General features: G+C 42.8%; 1 protein-coding gene across 1 annotated transcript in view; it reads right to left on the bottom strand.

The window, feature by feature from the left end:
- PIP4K2B (phosphatidylinositol-5-phosphate 4-kinase type 2 beta) overlaps nucleotides 1-18,202 on the bottom strand; it is a 56,019-nt gene that overhangs the window by 9,429 nt on the left and 28,388 nt on the right. The window contains exons 3-7 of the mRNA XM_060781242.2: nucleotides 17,132-17,228; nucleotides 14,634-14,786; nucleotides 9,017-9,163; nucleotides 7,444-7,482; nucleotides 1,282-1,395 (exon numbers count right to left, since the gene is read on the bottom strand). Of these exons, the coding sequence (XP_060637225.1) occupies nucleotides 1,282-1,395; nucleotides 7,444-7,482; nucleotides 9,017-9,163; nucleotides 14,634-14,786; nucleotides 17,132-17,228 (550 nt within the window). The remainder of the gene's footprint in view (nucleotides 1-1,281; nucleotides 1,396-7,443; nucleotides 7,483-9,016; nucleotides 9,164-14,633; nucleotides 14,787-17,131; nucleotides 17,229-18,202) is intronic.

Below are 18,202 nucleotides of genomic sequence, written 5' to 3'. Positions count from 1 at the left end.
ACCTTCCTCTTTCTCTCCTTTCTTTCTCTCCATCCTTCTCTCCCTATTTCTTTCCTTCCTTCCTTCCCCTTTTTCTTTGCTTCCTTCCTTCCTTCCTTCTCTACCTCTTCCATTCCTCCTCCCCCCCCTTCTTTCCCTTCCCCTTTCTCTTCCTTCTCTACCTATTCTTGGACTGCAACTCCCAGCAGTCCTCCTGATCTATCTATCCATCAATAGGTTCTTGTGGGTTTTTTCGGGCTATAGGGCCATGTTCTAGAGGCATTTCTCCTGACGTTTCACCTGCATCTATGGCAAGCATCCTCAGAGGTAGTGAGGTCTGTTGGAAGTAGGACAATGGGTTTATATATCTGTGGAATGGCTGGGGTGGGGCAAAGAGCTCTTCTCTGCTGGAGCTATCTATCTATCTCTATCTAATCTATCTATCTGGAGGATTGCTGGGAGTTGCAATCCAGGAATAGGAAATTGGAAATATGCAGGGCTTGGGATGCTCTCAAAGAAATCCAAGGAGAAGAAAGCTTGCATTTTGGAATCAGTGCATTCGGATCATCCTCCTCTCCTAAAGAGCCTGGTCTAGGGGATGCTGGGAGATGTAGTCCGGAAGAGAGTGTGTGTATGCTATTGTGTGTGTTTTTTTGCCAGGGGAAGTCGTTTTTGTGCATGCGCTGTAGCATCTTTTTGCTTTTTTGGCTTTATAAGTCCTTTCCACTGTTTTTTTCAGTGCTTTTATGAATGATAGTCATTCATTGGCCTGGTAGGTGTATTGTGTCCAAGTTTGGTGTCAATTCGTCCAGTGATTTTTGAGTTATGTTAATCCACAAACAAATGTTACATTTTTCTTTATATAGATACTAGCTGTCCCCTGCCACACATTGCTGTGGTCCAGTGTGTATATGTGTATATATGTGTGTTTGTGCATATATGTGGTTTTGCGCATGCGTTGTAATGTATTTTTTTGTTTTTTGGCTTTGTAAGTTTCTTTCACTGTGTTTTTTAGTGTTTTTAGGAGTGACGGACACTCATTAGCCTGATAGGTGTATTGTGTCCAAATTTGGTGTCAATTCATCCAGTGGTTTTTGAGTTATGGTAATCCCACAAACTAACATTACATTTTTATTTATATAGATAAATTAGGAGACTAGAGAGTCCTGGAGAGCTGGACAATCTCCTCAAAGTACCAACCAGAGAAGGGAAAAACATTTGTAATGCTTTTTAGATACGTGGTTCTAGCATCACCACTCTCAGTTTCCCCACTTTCCCACCACCAACTAAGCACAACTCTACCTCCACGTCTCGTTTCAACTTTTCCAGAAAGTTCTTTTTAGATTCCTCTCCGACATGCAGCTTTTGGCCTTCGTTCAGAAAGTCATTGTCTTTAAATGTTGGCAGATCCTTTGCCTAGAAAGAAGGAGAGTTTAACCAAAGTAAGACCAGAGTTCACTAAGAAGCCGAAAGAATCCAAAGTGCTCAAACATGTCCAGGAATTCACTCTAAGTCATGAGATCACACAGAACACTGGCTCAGAGAGCAGTTTTGCTTAGGCTGCAGGAAAGGCCGATATTGTGTTATGTTTTTTTTTAAAGAAGAAAATTAAACTTGCAACAGGAATGCTCTGTTAATAGTTGCTGAGGCTGCAAATCAACTATCCAGATCTTAGTGACTAGGTAAGAGTGTGCAACCTATGGCCTATAGCAGTGGTTCTCAACCTTTCTAATGCCGCGACCCCTTAGTACAGTTCCTCATGTTGTGATGACCCCCAACCATAACATTATTTGCATTGCTACTTCGTAACTGTAATGTTGCTACTGTTGTGAACTGTAATGTAATTATCTGATATGCAGGATATATTTTCATTCACTGGACCACATTTGTCTCAAATACCCATTATGCCCATCCTCATCAGTATCCAAATGTGGGCATATTAGGTATTTGTGCCATACTGATGGGAATGGGGGGATTGATTTTGTCCTTTGGGAGTTGTAGTTGCTGGGATTTATAGTTAACCTACAATCAAAGCTCCAGCAAAGGATCGCCGCCTTGTCGTGGCACTGGAACTTGAGCACCTCAGTGATGTCACGAGCGAAACCGTGAACGGCCACCCAAGACGGGATGGTCGTGGCAGAGAGGTCAGACCAAGCGCGATCCCTGGGGAAGGCAATGGCAACCCATCCCAGTTTCTTGCCAAGAAAACTAAATAGACCAGTAAAACCAGAGATATGTTGGTATGCTATTGGAAGATGGCTAAAAAGCTACTGGGGAGGAGCAGAGGATAAGTTCAACTAGTCCCAGATGTGATGATGCAGTTAGCTCAAAGCCGAAAGGAAGGCTAGCGACCAATGGTGCTGGAGATGAACGACGAATCCGATGCTCTAAAGATCAATACAGTAAATTATCTTCAAATACTGTCCGAATTAAGTCCAAATGGTATCCAGTTAAAATATAATCCAAATGATGATACGACAAGGATCCCCGGGTTGAGGTTGCCTTTTTTGGCATATCTATTATGTTGTTGTTATCACCCATTTAGGGATATATGGTGTGAACCACCCACTTTCATAAAGAAGACAAACCCTGAAGAAGAGGAAGTCCCCTGAAACAAGGCAACCTCAACCCGGGGATCCTTGCCGTATCATCATTTGGATTATATTTTGAACCTCAACGCGGGGATCCTTGTCGTATCATCATTTGGATTATATTTTGAACTGGATACCATTTGGACTTAATTTGGACAGTATTTGAAGATAATTTACTGTCTCGAGGACTACAAGATAACTAAGTAACATTCAGTTTTGTTTTGTGATTCACGTACAGTGTATTTACACGCTTTATGTTAACACAGTTCTGTTTTGATAATGCTTTGCAACTTGTATTTTGTTATTGTTCATAGATATCTGTTTCTTGGATACTAAAGATCAATACACCATAGGAAGGAGCTGGGGGTGGTGACAGCCGACAGGGAGCTCTGGCGTGGGCTGGTCCATGAAGCCACAAAGAGTCGAAAATGATTGAACGAATGAACAACAACAACAATAAAAGCACATTTCAAACTCCATCAATAATGGAATTGAACAAAACTTGGCCCACAGAGCTTCCATGACCAACAGAAAATACTGGAAGGGTTTGGTGGGCATTGACCTTGAGTTTTGGAGTTGTAGTTCACCTACATCCAGAGAGCATTGTGGACCCAAACAATGATGGATTGTTTGGGTCCACAAACTTGGCACAAATCCTCAACATGCCCAAATGTGAACACTGGTGGAGTTTGGGGAAAATAGACCTTGACATTTGGGAGTTGTAGTTGCTGGGATTTATAGTTCACCTACAACCAAAGAGCATTCTGAACCTCACCAACCATAGAATTGGGCCAAATTTCCCACACAGAACGCCCAAGATCAATAGAAAATACTCTGTTTTCTGATGGTCTTTGGCGACAATCCCTCATGACCCCCCCCCAGGGGTCCCGACCCCCAGGTTGAGAAACACTGGTCTATAGTCTTCATGGTGTCTGTTTGCTGTTCCTGCCATCCTCCATGCTGTTTCTGCAACCAAGTTGGTAAAAGTTTCAGCAGTGTTGCTGTAATTCTCTTTAAAACAGGATGCATAGCAAAATAAGCTGAATAACATTCCTAGGAGTGTCTGAGATCAATACTAAGTCATATTCTTTCTTTTCATTTTCCATCAAACAGGCTGTATCCAAACTGAATCCTTCTCACCTTCTTTGTTGTACAGTTTACTTGTACATCAGTGATAAAATAGTTTTTTTCTTTGGCCAATGATAATCCTGTTTTTTGACATAACCACTTACGCATTACCTGCCCCACATGATGAAAATTTCTATCTGTTCCACAGAATTGTGATTTTTGAAAATCAACTAACCAAAAACCAATGGATTATTAGGTGTTACTTGGATTTAGGGGAAGCTAAACTGGAAGTCAATGTTTTCTGAAGTCCAGAAGGGCACCAGTATCAAGGGATCTGGGATACAGTTTGGATGGTTTATAGTTCTACCAAGGTTTTAAAAAATCATTAATCTGAATATCTAATCAACTGGCAGTCCTTAAAATAGAACACCATCTGGCTTTTCCGGATTAGAATAAAAAAAGGTCAGAGTGAGGGGAATAGAGAATTAAAATACATTTGTAAATAACCAAATCCGGGGGACGGGGGTATATTTTTTTCAAATAAAGAAACAAATGAAACTTAAGCAGTTTAAGAATCACCAATTCTTGCAAAAGGAAAACTTTCATCCCTCCATCCCTCAATATTTTATGAGCATAGTTTGTGAGTGGAAAGGCAAGACTCGGTATTACATTTGTCTATGACTGCGATAACAAATACAGTGTTCCCTCACTTATTAGGGGTTCATTCCAGGACCACCCGCAATAAGTGAAAATCCGCGTAGGGATGCCATATTAATTTTAATATTTATACATTATTTTATATATTATTTTCTTACTCGCACTTCCTTACCCACCTCCCGGCCCATCCCAAGGGTGCCTGCCTGCATCCCTCGCCTCCACAGACCCCCGCAGAGCCTCCGGAACCACGCAGGCAGCAGCAGGCCAGGGAGGCAGGCCTTCTCCGCTGCACCTCAGGCCTCCGCATTTCCGGGGTCCCTGGCCTCCACTGGATATAAATATTTTATATTAATACTAGCTGTACCTGGCCATGAGTTGCTGTAGCCCATTGGGGAGAAATGGGGAAGAAAGGAAAAAGGAAGAGCTGGTTTCTAAGCTATCAATACACAACTGAAGTGGCAACGTGTCAACCTAATATAAGCCCCTTTTCAGTCTCCTCGAGATATTATTGACAGACAGATATTATAATTATAGACATATGGATATTATTATAGACCCATAGATATTATTATAGACCTGTAGATATTATTGTTATAGACATATATATATCATAGACACACACATAAAATAGACTTAGATATTATTATGATAGATATATAGATATTATGTTGTTGTTGTTCATTCGTTCAGTCATCTCCGACTCTTCGTGACCTCATGGACCAGCCCACGCCAGAGCTCCCTGTTGGCCGTCACCACCCCCAGCTCCTTTAAGGCCAGTCCAGTCACTTAAGGATGCCATCCATCCATCTTGCCCTTGGTCGGCCCCTCTTCCTTTTGCCTTCCACTTTCCCCAGCATAATTGTCTTCTCTAGGCTTTGCTGTCTCCTCATGATGTGGCCAAAGTACTTCAACTTTGTCTCTAGTATCCTTCCCTCCAATGAGCAGTCGGGCTTTATTTCCTGGAGGATGGACTGGTTGGATCTTCTCGCAGTCCAAGGCACTCTCAGGACCTTCCTCCAGCACCACAGCTCAAAAGCATCTATCTTCCTTCACTCAGCCTTCCCTAAGGTCCAGCTCTCACATCCGTAGGTGACTACAGGGAATACCATGGCTTTGACTAGGCGGATCTTTGTTGCCAGTCTGATGTCTCTACTCTTTATTATTTTATCGAGACTGGACATTGCTCTCCTCCCAAGAAGTAAGCGTCTTCTGATTTCCTGGCCACAGTCTGCATAGATATTATAGTTATAGATATTATTATTGTAGATATATTATAGCCCAGGGTTGCTATAAAGTAAAAATGGATGGCCATCTTTTGGGAGTGTGCCTTCCTGGACAGCCTTTTCTAACTCACAGAGCATGCCTTTTTGTCTTTTCTTTGAATACTGGACTTCATTTCCCAGAATTCCTTCCCATAACTCAGTATGGGTGAGCTTTCAGGACACACACAAACACACACACACACAGAGAGAGAGAGAGAGAGAGAGAGAATCCCTCCCGTGTGAGTTCTCAGCAGAGGCACCTCCATGCTGCCGACAGTGACAGCGGGAAAGGAAAGGAAAGGAAAGGAAGAAAAGGGAGGGGGTGGATCTGGAGGAGAGTGTCCCCCCTCTCTCTCCCCCTCCCTTCCTCCCTCTCTCTGAATCCTTTGGGAAGAGAGAGGTAGGAGGTAGCAAGAGGGATATAGCGGCCACCTTTCCCTCCCTCTCTCAAGCCGCCTCTCTCTCAGCTGTCGGGTTTTTTCCCCTCGTGCAGGAAGGAAGGGCAAGGAAGGGTGTTCTTTTAACACATGCTCTGTCATTTAGCTTTGTGGGGGATTTAAGTTCTTTCCGGTTAATTTTTTTGTTTTTTTGAGTGAAGGACATAGATTGCTTTAGTTGGTGTCTTGTGTTCAAATTTGGTGTCAATTCGTCCAGTGGTTTCTGAGTTCTGTTAATCCCACAAATGAACATTACATTGTTATTTATATAGATTTTCAAAAACCCGTGAAACAGCGAGTCTGCTAAAAGTGAACCGCAAAGTAGTGAAGGAACACTGTAATCCTGAATCAGGTGGATAGAGAGGTTGACAATTGTATTTGTCCATTAGATACTTCCAACTAATCCACTGTTAAGCTTGGAAAATTTACTCCTTTGAACTAAAGTTCCCAGAATCCTTTAACCAGCATGATCAGTCAGAGACATCAAGCAACAGCTATTATGGGTTGTTGTAGGTTTTTTTGGGCTATATGGCCATGTTCTAGAGACATTCTCTCCTGACATTTCGCCTGCATCTATGGCAAGTATCCTCAGAGGTTGTGAGGTCATGACCTAGGATGGTCGCAGTATTAATGGCCCTCACTTTGAGATCGTATTTCCTCACAACGTCTGAGGATGCTTGCAATAGAGGTAGGCAAAATGTCAGGAGAGAATGCCTCTAGAACAGGGGTCCTCAAACTTTTTAAACAGAGGGCCAGGTCACAGTCCCTCGAACTGTTGGAGGGCCAGATTATAATTTGAAAAAAATATGAATGAATTACTATGCACACTGCACATACCTTATTTGTAGTGCAAAGAACACTTTAAAACAATACAATAATTAAAATGAAGAACTATTTTAACCAATATAAACTTATTAGTATTTCAATGAAGTGTGGGCCTGCTTTTGGCTGATGAGGTAGGATTGTTGTTGTTGTTGTGTGCTTTCAAGTCGTTTCAGACTTAGGTTGACCCTGAGCGAGGGCCGGGTAAATGACCTTGGATGGGCGTATCTGCCCCCCGGGCCTTAGTTTGAGGACCCCTGCTCTAGAACATGGCCATATAGCCCGAAAAAACCTACAACAACCCGGTGATTCCGGCCATGAAAGCCTTCAACACTACATTAAACAGCTATTCTGCTCCTTCAACCCAGCACCCATTTCAAAAGGACATGTGACCTCCAGATATGTTGGACTGCAAAACCCATAAATTTTCATCATGGGTTATACTAGATAGGTTGAGATGTTTTATGCCACCAAAATCTGGAAGGTCATGCAGTTCCCATCTGGGTTACCAGGACTCCATCTTCTTTTTTAGAACATGACTAGAAGTAAACCCACTTCTTTCTGACATTTACAAATAATTACAAAGGCTTTCCTATCCAAAGTTCCCAAATATTGCTCTCATCTTACCTTTTCCTTGTCGCTGGCTTCCCTTGCTACTGTTGAACCCTGAAGGAGAAAGCAAAGGGAATCGGGTGAGGAGGAAGAAGAGATCTAACTTAGAACCAAACAGTCCAAGAATTCATATAAAACACACCATTGGCCTTGATTAATTCAGGGCCTTTCTACATATACATCCTTCTTTATTTACCCCATTAAAATAAACATACTGGTGTCTGGAGAGGTCAGGATGTGGTCGGTGAATCACAAAAGGGTGGAGAAGAGATAAGGCGTATGAATGGATTGTTGTCCATGGAATGTTGGGTTTGATCATGCAGAAATGACCCCCAAAAATTCACTTCTGCACAATAAACCTGAGGTATATGCATTGTTCATTTTTAAAAATAGTTATTTATTTATTTTTTTTAGAGAAAAAGGGGGATCTCAGAGTGTAATTTTTTTTTTTGTATAATGTTGGATTGTGAATTATTTTATACTGTGTCTTGAATTCTGTTCTTCCTATGTTGTACACCGCTGTGAGTCGCCCCTGGGCTGAGAACAGCAGTATATAAGCAAAGTAAATAAAATAAATAAATAATAAATAAAATTGGGGGAGGGGGGAGAGAAAAAAAGGGAGTGGGTTATTTGGGGGACAGGCAAAATACTATCTATGAGGGGGGAGAAGGAGGGAAGGAAAGCCCTATTATTTGAAAAAGAAGAAAAAAAAAGAAAATTTTCTTTGGTCTTCTATTTTTTGGCATACACAATTCTGGCTGCTGTACTCATATAGTTGAATAAAATGTCTTCATTTTTGCTTATTTTCATATCTAGCATCCCTAATAAATAGTATTTGGATTTCACTTGACATTTATTTTTTATTTTTTTGTATAATTTCATGAATCGTTTTCTAATATATTTTATGGGAGCAGGACTGAAGACCGACAGGTTGCAGGTTCGAATCCGGGGAGAGGCGGATGAGCTCCCTCTATCAGCTCCAGCTCCTCATCTGTGCGTCCCATGGGCAACATCTTTGCAGATGGCGAATTCTCTCACACCAGAAGCGGCTTGCAGTTTCTCAAGTCGCTCCTGACACGAATATATATATATATATATATATATGCATTGTTCTTACGCCTACTCTCACTTCCTTTGTAACCACAAGACTCCAGTAACTGCCTAAAATCTTTTGGGGAGAATATGACTTGATTAAAGCTAAAGATTTCCCCTGACATTAACTCTAGTCATGTCTGACTCTGGGGGGTGGTGCTCATCTCCATTTCTAAGCTGAAGAGCCGGCACTGTCCATAGACACCTCCAAGGTCATGTGGCCAGCATGACTGCATGGAGTGCCGTTACCTTCCCGTGAGTATTGATCTACTCACATTAGCATGTTTTCAAACTGCTGCGTTGGCAGGAGCTGGGCCTACCAGCGGGAGCTCACCCCACTCTCCAGATTCGAACCGTCAACCTTTTGGTCAGCAAATTCAGCAGCTCAGCGGTTTAACCCACTGCGCCACCAGGGGTCCCTGGTGGTGCCTATTACCATGCTGAAAAGACTAGGGTTTCCATGGCCTAAGATGGTCACAGTATTAATGGTCCTCACCTTGAGATCGTATTTCCGATGCACTGTCAACTGATGACTAAACACATTCCTGGTGACCACCATGTAGGTTTCCACACCATCCACAGTAAGCCTGTACATGCCAAGGAACTGGGGGAGAAGCGTGTTCCCATGGCATTCCACAATGAACTGAAAAGGGGGAGAGAATGAGAGAAAATATAAGTCAATCAGCATGAGGCTAAAACTCACCGGCAATGCTTAAATGGAAGAGTGGAGCAACTCCAAATTTGACAGGCATATTTGAGACCTTTTTAAAAAATCAAAGCAACAGAAAATCTTTTAGAACCCCGTATTATTTCCAATAAGTGAATCAACAGGAGATAAAAAACCTTAAAACCTGGCTCTTCCACTGTGCCTTTGGCGAGTATGTGCACAACATGATACTATGGTTCCCATCAATGCTTCTGCCATTGGAGTACACGCCCTTCAAATTGGAAGTTTAGTTCCTCAACCCTGTGTGTTTTTATGAGCTCCCTGCAAATAGCCTACTCTTATTTTTATCTCATTATAGAGTTTTTAATCATTTTATCCTGTACATGTGGCCTGCCCACTGTTATCGTGATTGTGTTTATTGGAATGTTATTTAGTTCCTGTGTTTATACCTTTTTTTCTATGTAATTTTGATAATGTTGCTTGTTGCTTATTTTCTGGTTTTATTTTGCTGTAATATGTTGTCCGGGCTTGGCCCCATGTAAGCCGCTCCGAGTCCCCATTGGGGAGATGGTGGTGGGGTATAAATAAAGATAATGATGATGATGATGATTATTATTATTATTATATACCTTTGCAGAAGCATACGAGAAGCTCGGCCTGTCATTGAACATCGAGAAAACCAAAGTGCTGTTCCAGCAGTCACCAGCCAAACCCTCTCGAATGTCAGAGATACAACTTAATGGTGTAACATTAGAAAATGTTGACCATTTCCACTACCTTGGCAGCCACCTCTCCACAAAAGTCAACATCGAAATGGAAATACAACACCGCCTGAGCTCTGCGAGTGCAGCGTTTTTCCGAATGAAGCAGAGAGTGTTTTAGGACCGGAACATCCGTAGGGATACCAAGGTGCTTAAATCTGTCCTTAAATGCACTTTATTAATGACCTAGGATTGTTTCTGCACACCCATCACTTCCTGGAAATCCACCCTAGTCATATTTTACCTGCCATGTCCAGCATATTTTAAATTTTAAATTATTACATTTGGCCCAGCCATAAGTTTTTAAATGTTGTCGTGCTATTACTAATATTTATTGTTTATTTGCTGTTATGAGTTTTATTTACTGCTTGTATTATTGTTGTTTTTGCTTGTTATTGCTGTGTTGTGGGCTTGGCCTCATGTAAGCCGCACTGAGTCCCTTGGGGAGGGGTACAAATAAAGTGTTATTATTATTATTATTATTATTATTTATAAAGCTATTGTCCTCCCAGCCCTGCTATAAGCCTGCGAAATGTAGACTGTCTACAGAAGTCACATGCAACTCCTTGAACGATTCCATCAGTGCTACCTCCGGAAAATCCTGCAAATTTCTTGAGAAGACAAACGGACAAACATCAGCGTGCTGGAAGAAGCAAAGACCACCAGCATTGAAGCGATGGTCCTCCTCCATCAACTCCGCTGGACCGGCCACGTTGTCCGGATGCCCGACCACCGTCTCCCAAAGCAGTTCTCTACTCCGAACTCAAGAACGGAAAACGGAATGTTGGTGGGCAGGAAAAGAGATTTCAAGATGGGCTCAAAGCCAACTTCAAAACCTCTGGCATAGACACGGAGAATTGGGAAGCCCTGGCCCTTGAACGCTCCAGCTGGAGGTCAGCTGTGACCAGTAGTGCTGCAGAATTTGAAGAGGCACGGATGGAGGGTGAAAGAGAGAAACGTGCCAAGAGGCAGGCATGTCAAGCCAACCCTGCACGGGACCCCTTTCCACCTGGAAACCAATGCCCTCACTGCGGGAGAAGATGCAGATCAAGAATAGGGCTCCACAGTCAGCTACAGACCCACCGCCAGGACACCGAACTTGGGGGAACCATCATCCTCGGACTACGAGGGATTGCCTAAGTAAGTAAGTATTATATATCTTTCTGTAATTTGAAGGACGAGTGGGAGAAATCCAAATTTTGCAAAGGGTAATTATTTTGCAAGATAGATAATATATTTTGCAGAATCAGGTCAGAATTCTGTAGATTCACTACAGTTGGATCCGAGCAGCCTATTTCTCCAGGGCCTGGTTTGTTATAATGCTACCTCTCAGCCTGCCAAGACTCTCCAGGTGATGCACAACATTTAAAAGCAGAAGGAGGAAACATCTTCAACAGTAAGTCAATGCAGTGCTTCTAAAACCTATTTCTAAAATGTGCATACACACAATGAACACAGTCGGAAAGGTAGCCCAGTTTTATGGGACCAAAGGCCACAAGTGGAGTCCTGGCTGCTTGCCATGAGCTTAAGAGGGATGAAGCCAGCCTGACCCTCCTCGTGAAAGTGCTCTCTTCCTCCCTTCCTGACCGCAGTGACCACAGCCCTTTTCCTTCTGCCACCGCTGTTGATGCTAGTGCTTCTCCTAAGTAAACAAATATGGAAAGTGCAGATGGCGCACCACAAGCCTTTCATTGAGAGTCTTCCAACTGCATTGCGGGATATCAGGACTGAGCCTAGTTTGATCCCACCGAACGAGGGAAATAAAGCAGAGGAGGAACAGAAGAACATATCCCACCTTGGCAAAGGATGATGTCTACACACTTCCCAGTTCAGTGCCCTGAGAGAGGGACAGGAAATATTGATTCAGCCCAGCCTGTCAATACTGTGGAAGTGCCTACAGTGTCTCTCCACAGAACCTCCATGCTGTGGCATCATTCATCAGAAAGAGAAGGAAATGGCTTGGGAGGTACTCAAGCAGATGAGAGGCACTGAGCAGAAAAAGAGGCTGAGCACAGGGAATGACAAGAAGCACCAACTGCCGCTCTGGGCCAAAGTGAAGAGTGGGGGAGCCAGGGGACAGTCCCATCTTGTCTCCTGCATATGTCATCAGTTGGGGACCCCTCCCTGCAGCACAAACTGCTGCTCTGGGCCAGAGTGAAGAGTCAGGGGACAGTCCCATCTTGTCTCTTGTGCTATGCTAATAATGTAATGTAATGTAATGTAATGTAATGTAATGTAATGTAATATAATATAATATATTGTATATACATATAATATTTATAATATTATAATGTAAAACAATATAGGTAAATGTAAAGGTTGTCCCCTGACATTAAGTCCAGTCATGTCTGACTCTGGGGTGTGGTGCTCATCTCCATTTCTAAGCCAAAGAGCCGGCGTTGTCCATAGACACCTCCAAGGTCATGTGGCCGGCATGACTGCATTGAGAGCCGTTACCTTCCCGCCAGAGCGGTACCTATTGATCCACTCACATTTGCATGTTTTCGAACTGCTAGGTTGGCCGAAGCTAGGGCTGACAGCGGAAGCTCACGCCGCTCCCCAGAATCGAACCTGCGATTTTTCAGTCAACAAGCTCAGCAACTCAGCGCTTTAACCCACTGTGCCACTGGGGTATAATACAATATAATACTACTACTAATAATATGGTATTATAATTATATTTTATATATGCTACTAGCCGTCCCCTGCCATGCGTTGCTGTGGCCCACATGGGGGTTCTGTGTGGGAGGTTTGACCCAATTCTATCGTTGGTGGGGTTCAGAATGCTCTGTGATTGTAGGTGAAGTATAAATCCCAGCAACTACAACCCCCAAATGTCAAGATTCTATTTTTCCCAAACTCCACCAGTGTTCACATTTGGGCATATTGAGTATTCTTGTAGAGTTTGGTCCAGATCCATCATTGTTTGAGTCCACAGTGATCTCTGGATGTAGGTGAACTACAACTCCAAAACCAAAGGACACTGCCCACCAAACCCTTCTTGTGTTTTCTGTTGGTCATGGGAGAACTGTGTGCCAAGTTTGGTTCAATTCCATCGTTGGTGGGGTTCAGAATGCTCTTTGATTGTAGGTGAACTATAAATCCCAGCAACTACAACTCCCAAATGACAAAATCAATTTTTTGAGTGAAGGGCATACATTGGGTTGTTAGGTGTCTTGTGTCCAAATTTGGTGTCAATTCCCCCAGTGGTTTTTGAGTTCTGTTAATTCCACAAATGAACATTACATTTTTATTTATATAGATAAGGAAGAGTGGGAGGATGCTTCACTGGGAAGGAGGGACATGGTCATATATGGATGACTTCAACCCAAGGGACAGGCAGTCACCATAACAGGACAGATGAGAGGACAGAAATGCATAATGGGGAACAATTACTACATGGATAGTAGGAAGCATTGTTCAAAATAATATGTGTTTGTTTGTATATATCTGTACGTTTTTATTATTAACTAGCTGACCCTTGCCACGTGTGGCTGTGGTCCAGTCTGGTGATCTGGAAAATAAAGTAACGAGAAAATGTTGGTTTATAATATATCTAATTTTTTATGCTTGTGGGAAAATAGTATTTCTTGCTGTTTCTTTGTTGATGTAGAGATTGTCTGGTTTGCCTACTCTGGAACATGCAACATCTCTTTGTCCTTCTTTAGGGCTCCCTTTCAAATCTATGATACTATATCTCTCTGTGTGTGAATCATATCTATCTATCTATCTATCTATCTATCTATCTATCTATCTATCTATCTATCTATATCTATGGCTGGATGGCCCTCTGTCAGGAGGGCTTTGATTACGTTTTCTTGCCCTGGTGAAGAGAGTTGGACTGGATGACCTTAAGTATTTTTTGTTGGTCATGGGAGGTCTGTATGGGAAGTTTGCCCCAATTCTGTCATTCGTGGGTTTCAGAATCCTCTTTATTGTAGGTGAACTATAAATCCCAGTAACTACAACCCCCAAATGTCAAGGTCTATTTCCCCCAAACTCCATCTGTGTTCATATTTGGGCCTATTGAGATTTGTGCCAAGTTTGGTCCAGATTCGTCATTGAGTCCACAGTGTTTTCTGGATGTAGGTGAACTACAACTCCCAAACTCAAGATCAATGCCCACCAAACCCTTCTAGTGTTTTCTTTTCATCATGGGAGTCCTGTGTGCTAAGTTTGGTTCAATTCCATTGTTGGTGGAGTTCAGAATGCTCTTTGATTGTAAGTAAACTATAAATCCCAGCAACTAACAAATGACAAAATCAATTTTTTTAGTGATGGTCATTCCTTGGGTTAGTAAGTGTCTTGTGGCCAAATCAGGTGGCAATTTATCCAGTGGTTTTTGAGTTATGTTAATCCCACAAACGAACATTACATTTTTATTTATATAGATTGTGCAAACTAAATATTAAAATATTTGGTATCAATTTTAGTGCCAAAAATACCAGCAATGGTGCCAAATCCCCTTGAGGAGAGGAAGAGACCTGCTGGAGGACTAAAGTCAAAGCAGGTGACTTGGAAATGCCTTCCTGTTACTGACTGCAGATAGGGGAATACTGTAGAAATGATAGAAATCCCTGCCCACACAAAAGGATTGTCCTTATGCATCATGCTATCTATTATGGAACGAAAGATGGTATTTAATTCCCCCCCCCCCCCCCCCGGTTCCTCTCCACCATCCCTACTTGATGATACTTCTTTAGGATGTTGTGCATCTCTGCAACATCTTCGCTCGACACCGCCTTGATGACAAACCGCCGGTCGTAGGTGGTGAGGAAACGAACCCCACACCGTCCATGGCTGTCGCTGTAGACGGGTGCGCTCCGTGTCACAGAATTCTACAAAAAGGAAACAGAGGAACAAGGAGGAGTTGCAGCAACGCAGGTCTGCAAGGGGGCAACTTGATTCATGAGAAAATGAGGAATACATTCAACACAGCAGTAAAAACACTTCAAGCTGGTAGAGTGTTAACAAGGTTCTGCGTAGTGACTACCAGAACTTAGGTTCTTTTGTGTACTAATCTTCCTCCTCTCTCTTTCTCCCTCTGTGACACACACACAAGCCTACTTGCCTACCTTCCTGTTTTTTAAAATTCTGTGAAATAGCTAAAAAGGCTAAACTCTTCCTGTTTTGAAATATATGCTGTTTATTTAGCAGTTTTGTATACCGGTCTTCTCACCTCTATCGAGGGACTCAGGCCGGTTTCCAACAATAATATCACAAACAGTCATTAAAACATCATATTACATATTAAACTAAAAACATTAAAATAGCAAAATACAGTCATATGATTACAATGGTCAGTCGTCACAATAAAATCGTTGTTCGTCATCATCCATCCATATCACAAAATATTGACTCACTCGTCGAATGCCAATTTCCAGAGCCAAGTTTTCACCTGTTTTCTGAACATCAAGATAGAAGGGGCAGTTCTGATCTCCAATGGGAGAGAGTTCCAGAGCCGAGGGGCCACCACCGAGAAGGCCCTGTCCCTCATCCCCACCAGACGCGCTTGCGAGGCCGGTGGGACCGAGAGCAGGGCCTCTCCAGATGATCTTAATAATCTTGATGGTTCATAGGGGAGAATACGTTCGGAGAGGTAAACAGGGCCAGAATCGTTTAGGGCTTTACAGGTTAACACCAGCACTTTGAATTGTGCTCGGAAGCTAATTGGCAGCCAGTGGAGCTGGTGCAACAGAGGAGTAGTATGCTCCCTGTACCCCGCTCGTGTTAGTATTCTGGCTGCCGCTCGTTGGACTAGTTGGAGCTTCCGGGCAGTCTTCAGAGGCAACCCCACATAGAAAGCGTTGCAGTAATCTAAAAGGGATGTAACCAAAGTGTGGACCACTGTGGCCAAGTCAGACTTCCCAAGGTGTTTGCCACTACTAGTTACACCAGGAGTGTACTGGATTGATTTGTGGTTATTTCTAGATAGATCTTCCCCTCACACACAGAAATATCTAGATTAGTTCTGGGAGATGTAGCCCATATGTTTATGCTGCAATGAGTTTCTTTTCCTATTCTTCTTGACTGCATTTGTGAACCTCTCCCCATACTCTCTACCTCAGTGGTTCCCAACCAGTAGTTCGTGGACCACCAGTGGTCTGCAAGAACTAAAATATGGTCCACAGCCTCACTGTTACTACACCGTTGCAATGAAAGCAACTGGACTTGCAAAACCCTCTTATAGTGCCAAGGCTTATTAAATATGGTTTTCTTTGGGTGAGCAGATGGTGACTACTGGATGGCATATGTTCTGTACCAGAAACTAGAGCTGATGTGGTCTATCCAATGCAATTTTCTGAATCAGCCCCCCCAATAACTAAACCAAATCTAAAGTTCACCAAAAAATGATTCGTAACCCTTTTGGTACTAATGTGGAGAGTGGTCCCTGGCCAAAGTGGTCCCTGGTTAAGTAGTCCCTGGTCAAAAACAGGTTGGGAACCACTGCTCTACTTCAATGTACTAAGACGACTGGGCGTATAAGACAACCCCCAACTTTTCCAGTTAAAATATAGAGTTTGGGATATATTTGCCGTATAAGACTACCCCTCATCCAACACACATAAATAAAATTTTTAAAAGCATCAGATTTGATTTCAATATGATAATTTTCCTATTACTGCACCTCCTTCTCTGCCTCTCAGATCTCACACATGCGCACCTACACCACTTCACTGCACTCTTCAGGAGCGAGAACTGAGAGGCAGAGGAGGAGGTATGGTAATAGGATACAAGGGCGGGCCAGACAGGTAAAAGAGGTGTGTTTTTCTGGGCCCAGAGCCACTCTATCTCTTTTTTCCATACCCCAGGCACCCTGGACGCCTGCAGCTTGCACCGCCCTTCGCCCTTCGCTTACACCTTCCCGGTGAGGTACCCCTTTACCTCACCATCAGGATCGCATTAAGTCCACGAATCCTGATGAATGGATTTTCTTCTACCTCTGAGGATGCTTGCCATAGATGCAGGTGAAACGTCAGGAGAGAATGCCTCTAGAACATGGCCATATACCCCAAAAAAACCTACAACAACTCAGTGATTCCAGCCATGAAAGCCTTCAACAATACAACTCACATATTGATCTCACACAATGAAGAGCAATCCCTTTCAATTACATACATCCATAGGTCCAGCACAGTATATCTTTGTTTTGAGATACCACTGCCACAATCTTGATCCATACCTGATAATCTTGGTCGTCAATCCCAAACCTCTCCCGGAGATTTCGGAACACCAGAGGACAATATTCCTTAAATTTGAAACGACTTGGCAGATTCTCTCTGGAAAGAGGTGAAGAGAAGTTGTCCTTCAATATGTTAAGATATAGTTTGATTTTAAATACATTCTAGATTAAAAGACATATCATACATTACTGTTGGTTTATGTGTAAGCTTTAAAAATGCTTTAAAAATTAAGGGTTTGATGGGTATTGATCTTGAGTTTTGGAGTTGTAGTTCACCTACATCCAGAGAACACTGTGGACTCAAACAATGATTGATCTGGACCAAACTTGGCATGAATACTCAACATGCCTAAATGTGAACACTGGTGGAGTTTGGGGAAAATAGACCTTGGCATTTGAGAATTGTAGTTGCTGGGATTTATAGTTCACCTACAATCAAAGAGCATTCTGAACCCTACCAACGATAGAATTGGGCCAAACTTCCCAGACAGAACCCCCATGACCAACAGAAAATACTGTGTTTTCTGATGGTCTTTGGCAACCCGTCTGACACCCACTTGTGACCCCCCCCCCCCAGGGGTCCCGAACCCCAGGTTGAGCAACACTATTCTAAGGAAACAAACAACAACAAATTCAAAAACTAACCAAGGAAAGCACTTCTCTTGCTTCTCAATCATTGACAAGAAAAGCAGTCAAGATACAATGTAAAAACTCATTTGCTGAAGCAGCTAATCTGGTGCTAGTCTATTTCCAGACAAGTCAGTATACAGCCCTACATGGTTTAGGTCCAGACTATGTAGAAGCCTGCATCTCCTCCATAAGAGATCTCACATATCTTAGGATATTTGGAGGAGGGAGTCTAACCATGTTCCCAGTCTCATTTTGGAAGGACAGAGGAGACAGCCTTTTTTGGTGTCTATGGAACCCTCAAGGGAGACGTGGTTGGATCCCATTTCATTTATTACAATTCACTATCTACAAGGACAATTATGCTGGGGAAAGTAGAAGGTAAAAGGAAGAGGGGCCGACCAAGGGCAAGATGGATGGATGGCATCCTTGAAGTGACTGGAC

This window comes from Anolis sagrei, chromosome 6 (genome assembly GCF_037176765.1).
Source record: "Anolis sagrei isolate rAnoSag1 chromosome 6, rAnoSag1.mat, whole genome shotgun sequence".
Lineage (NCBI taxonomy): Eukaryota > Metazoa > Chordata > Lepidosauria > Squamata > Dactyloidae > Anolis > Anolis sagrei.
This window is presented reverse-complemented; position numbering and strand designations above follow the sequence as displayed.